This window comes from Nematolebias whitei, chromosome 12 (genome assembly GCF_014905685.2).
Source record: "Nematolebias whitei isolate Nwh7 chromosome 12, NemWhi1, whole genome shotgun sequence".
Taxonomy (NCBI): domain Eukaryota; kingdom Metazoa; phylum Chordata; class Actinopteri; order Cyprinodontiformes; family Rivulidae; genus Nematolebias; species Nematolebias whitei.
This window is the reverse complement of record NC_056509.1, coordinates 45,922,381-45,927,709: the sequence shown is the minus strand read 5'-3', so window position 1 is coordinate 45,927,709 and position 5,329 is coordinate 45,922,381. Positions and strand designations below refer to the sequence as shown.

General features: G+C 41.5%; 1 protein-coding gene across 1 annotated transcript in view; it reads right to left on the bottom strand.

The window, feature by feature from the left end:
• crip2l (cysteine-rich protein 2-like) overlaps positions 1-5,016 on the bottom strand; it is a 16,115-nt gene extending 11,099 nt beyond the window's left edge. The window contains exon 1 of the mRNA XM_037685667.1: positions 4,905-5,016. Within this exon, the coding sequence (XP_037541595.1) occupies positions 4,905-4,947 (43 nt within the window). The 5' untranslated portion in view covers positions 4,948-5,016. The remainder of the gene's footprint in view (positions 1-4,904) is intronic.
• Positions 5,017-5,329: the final 313 nt, after the last annotated feature.

Genomic DNA, 5,329 nt, shown 5'->3' with positions numbered 1-5,329 from the left:
AAACTGTTCAGTGATTTGTAGACATACATGAGTATTTTGAACTGGATTCGAAAGTGAACCGGTAACCAGTGCAGTGAGGCCAAAACTGGTGTAATGTGCTCTCTTTTGCCTGTACTGGTTAAAAATGGGGCTGCTGCATTCTGGACCAGTTGTAGTCATGCAATGGAGGTCTGACTGATACCAAACAGGAGCGAATTGCAGTAATCAAGCCTAGATGTAATGAATGCATGTATTACTGTCTCCAGGTTCTTTTTGGACAATATGGGCTTCAGTTTAGACAGCCGCCTCAGTTGGAAGTTGTTAAGTTTCAGGGAAGGGTCCATTATCACTCCCAGATTAGTGACTCTTTGTTTTTCTGACAGGGTTAGAGCAGAAAGGTCGATGCAGTGGTTTGTGATCGTGTCATTGGGAGGGAACAACATGACTTCAGACTTCTTTTCATAGAAACTTAAGAAGTTTAAAGCCATCCAGTCCCTGATGTCAGCCAGGCAGTCGAGCAGAGGCTGAATAGAGCATGTACCATTGTGTCTTAGGGGGAAGTAAATTTGACAGTCATTGGCATAGAAGTGGAAGGGCATGTTGTGTTTCCGGAAAATAGCACCAACTGGCAGCAGGTATAAAGAGAATAGGAGGGGACCCAGGATGGACCCCTGCGGAACTCCCCATTTAAGCTCTGCCGCTGCAGAACTAAAATCCTTGATGCAGACACAGAAGGATCGGTCAGTGAGGTAAGATCTGAACCAATTGAGGGCTGATCCTGTGACGCCCACCCACTGCACCAACCTAGCAATGAGGATCTCATGGTCGATGGTGTCAAAGGCGGCTGTGAGGTCCAACAGGACAAGCAGCACAGAATCACCTGTATCTGTGAATCTGAAGATGTCGTTAAAAACCTTCAGCAGGGCAGTTTCAGTACGGTGGAGAGGTTTAAAGACAGATTGGAAAAGCTCTAGGATAGTGTGATCCTCCAGGAAGCACTTCAACTGGGACTCGACTATTTTCTCCAGTACTTTAGAAACAAATGGGAGTTTGGAGACAGGCCGGAAGTTGGACACGACTGAGAGGTCAAGGTTTGTTTTTTTTCAAGAGAGGCTGGACGGCAGCATGTTTAAAGGATTTTGGCACCACACCAGTGGATAAACTACTGTTTACTATGGCAAGAATGGACGGACCTAGAGTTGGAAAAACCTCCTTTAGTAGTCAAGGGGGGACCACATCAAAGGGGGAGCCAGAAGGTTTCAAGCTGCACATGACCTGCTCTAGAGAAGATAGAGTGATGGGTTCAAAATGGTCAAATAGAGCTACAGATTGAGGTGGGATGGATGGGTCATGAGTTGGAGGGGAAATGAGAGCCCGGGTGGTCGCAATTTTTTCCAAAAAGAAATGTAAGAAGTTGTCGCACAGCTCAGTCGAGGCTTCCAGAGGTGATGGTTCAGTGAGGTGGAGAACAGAGTTTAGGGTGGAGAAGAGGACACGTGGGTTGTGAGAGTTTGAGGTAATTATATCAGAGAAGTATTTGGATTTAGCAGCTTTTACTGTTACTAGTTTTATCTTGAATATACAATTTTGCTGAGTTTAGTTTTAAAAACAGCTCTGCTTATTTTAGCTATTAGTACTGTTTTTTGTGAAAAATTTAGCTTTTAGCTACTACTTTACTAATGTTAGCATTTAGCTACAGTTTTGCTAATCTTGGCATATTTTATGATTTAGCTCATTTTAGCCTGTACACAATCTTGTTCGTTTGATTTCTTTTTAAACTGTTATGCCCAACTTTAACATTTGAGCGTTTTCTGCTCATTTAAGCTTTTGTTCCGTTTTATTTTATTTGTTCATAATTTCACCCAAATTAAACGCCAATAATTCACAAAATATATTTGAAGCAAATCTCTAGTTTTATTTACTGTATTTTTTTTTTTTAACAAATATCAAGCAGTTTATTTATGCGTCCTATGCTCATTGTTTTATTATTCAAACCATGGGTTTACACACGTGTAAAAGCTGCAATGCATCAACACAAAATGAGGTCAATGCTTATTTATAATTTATGAAAAATTAAGTATTTTAGACCAAACTGTTAATTTCCTCTGCGGGTGCACCATAACAACATGCATAATGGAGAACAAGTTCCTTTTAAGATGCACATTTTTAGAATCATCAGATTTACTGAAAAGTTTTATTTATTAGATAAGAGAGCAGAACTGTTTGGTTTAGGCTGCGGGCGGTGTGTGGGGGTGTGTGGGGGGGTTTGTTCTCCAGGGAAATGAAGAGGAAGAGCAAAAAGAGTCGATCCATAAAACAAATGTGCGATCAGTTAATTATTTACCAATATGGCGTCACACAGAATAAATCAGCTCACTGTGTTTAAACCTATGGGCCCAGAAAACCTTTTCTTCCAGCAGTGAACGGGCCGTTAATGGCTGCTGTAATCTGATCCAAACACAGTGAAACCAGTAGAGCCTAATGGGCAGCAGAGGCAGAACAAACTGGTTATTAGAGTCCGAGAAGCTGCAGCTGAAACGTCTCTGGATCCGTTTGGCAGAAAAACTGCCACTTTCTCTTCGCATGTGAAACGCCAGAACATCCGCGGCCCTCAGCTGTGAGTTCGTGCAAGGACGTCTCAGCTTTTTGTCACACGTCCCTGGACGTCCTCAGCAGCAGGACACAGTCGGCTTCTGTTTCAAGTCACAGAATTAAAGGTTTGACTTTCAGTCATTTAAGTTCAGTTTGATCTGCAGGTTTTTATAAAACTAAACAAGATCCTGTGTTTTATTCCTAAACAAGCCGTTCACATGTTTTATATAATTTTAAATGTGTGCAGAAACTAAACGATCCACCTCTGAGCGAAGGCGTCTCCTCAGTGGAGCAGCTGCTCCCCCGTTTAATAAAGTTGGGGTGTTGAGAGGATCTGTGTGCGATTAGTGATCCTTGTGTCGTCTGTCCTGTCCTCAGTGTTTCCCCTTCATGTCATCAGCTCCTGCCTCACCTGTTGTCCTTCCCCAGGTGTTTGTGTTCATCCTCCCGTTAGTGTCTCTATATACAGTATCCCTCAACACTTTGCGATTCAACTTTCGCGGGTTTTCAACAAAAGACTGAACACGACACAATTGTCAACTTTATATTCCTCACGTGATTGGGACGGTACGGGATGAAAAGTTAGCGAGAGCGGATAAGAACGGGAACAAACCAATAGGACAAAAAATAAAAAAATAAAACCAATACTTTGGACAGGCGCCACTATTTTGTAGTTTTCTTTCAATAAGCCTTCACTGTAACGCCAGTCAAAAGAACTACACTACCCAGAAGCCAACAGTGCTTCAGACCACTGCTTTCTGCTGAAATTCAAAAAACAGCAATGGAGGGAGCAAACCAGTGGGGATTTTAGCCTCTTTTTGTGAGTGGTCAAGCACGCCTGAATTTTAACTCAGCACCCCTGAAAAATAAAGTAAAACAAAATAAAAATGTAAAAATCTGGGGGCTGTTCTGGGTTTGGGGTTCTGTTTACAGCATTTATGATTCATTGCAACCAAATTAACAAATGTAAAAGGGAACAGATTTGGTTTATTTACATAATGACTAACTGCTCCGGCCCCTGAGCTGCTGGACTTCAGTAACTGTGGCCCCCACTAGTTGAAGATCCCTGATTTATACACTTTATTCCATTTCCAAAACCTAAACTGAGTCTGGAAAAATGTAAAAAGACGGATAAAGCCCTGTGAGCAGTGTGTCATTTAAAGGAGAGCGCTACGCTAGTATCTTAGCTAGCACATCTGTATTGCACGCCGCTAGCTTAGCGCCACTAGTTGTTGTGCAGCGCTCGCTACAATAGTTATTGAATCAAGTGTTTATTTATGCAGGTAAACGTAGATGTTTAACAACCTGTTAAAATACAACAGAAAGCAGGAGATGGCATTTATTCAACATTTTCTGGGGGAGGACCCTTTGAGTTGAACAAGCGGAGTAAATACGGTCTTATGGTAAAAGTTTTATACTTCTGACTTCATATTTAAGTAAAATGTCATTTTTTCTGTGGTTTGTTCAATATAAAAATCCAAAACTAATAACCTTGATGGGATCTTATTCTGGTGTCTCATAAGAAGCACACAGGAAATTAAATGATCCATCACAGCGACTCTGCTCTGTGAAAAAGAGCTGATGCCTTGAAGTCAACACATCCTCGTTTCCCTCCTCATCTGATCCCATAATCAGCCCCCGTGTATCACTAATATACACGCACGCTGACGGGTGTATATAATTAAACTCTGATTGATGCTGTAATTGTCTCACTGGCTATTTTTAGCACAGCAGAAATATAAAGCACTAAATGCTTTGAACAGGAAACTGAACACAAGATGATGATTTTATTTAAAATATATATATTTTTGTGTCCACAAAATTCAGAGTATTATACTCCAAACTTGTTAAGTTTATCCCAGGCTTGTCATTTGATTATGTTTAAATTCAGAAAATAAATAAATTTGATCCATTGTCACTGGAAAGAACCATTTGACAACCATCCCAACCATATTTAAATATACACTGCTTTATTCATATTTAAATAAAAGACTTCAATCAACATGAAATGCTTATTTCTAACAAATATATAAATATTGAATAGACATATTAATGTACAATTATTCAATCAAGAGATTTATTTGCTGTTCTTGTAAAGTTATATATATATATATATATATATATATATATATAGTGGGTATAATCACAAACTCCCATCATTCACCGATATGATTGATAAATTATGACTAAATGAGCTTCAGCTGACTGAAAGCATCAACGAACAGAAAGGTTACCCCCCCCCCCCCCCCCCCCCCACCCACCCCCCAGCCGATCTCGTCCCCCCCCCCCCCCCCCAACCACCCCGACAGCCGGCATCTCTGCCGGAAACTCACCGAAATACACCGTCTTGTCGCATTTTGGACACTTTGACGCCATGATAGACTGTCTTCAGTCTGTCCTCAGTCTGTCCTCCTGTCCTCAGTCTGTCCTCCTGTCCTCAGTCTGTCCTCCTGTCCTCAGTCTGTCCTCCTGTCTTCAGTCTGTCCTCCTGTCTTTGTGTCTGTCCCCTGGTCTGTCTGCAGCTCCGCTGTTGCAGACACACCTCTCCCTCTCAGGATGCTGCAGCTGATTCAGCCTCTCTGCTGCACCCACATGACTCCGCCCCAACGATGACGTCACCGACGCCATTCAGACAAAACACCGTCTTCATGGTCCTGCTGTCTAAATGTACAAATGTCTGATCCTAAGCTTTAATCACTTCATCCAAAGCTTCAGTTCCATTTGATGTTTTTTAACACATTTTTTTCCAATGTGTATA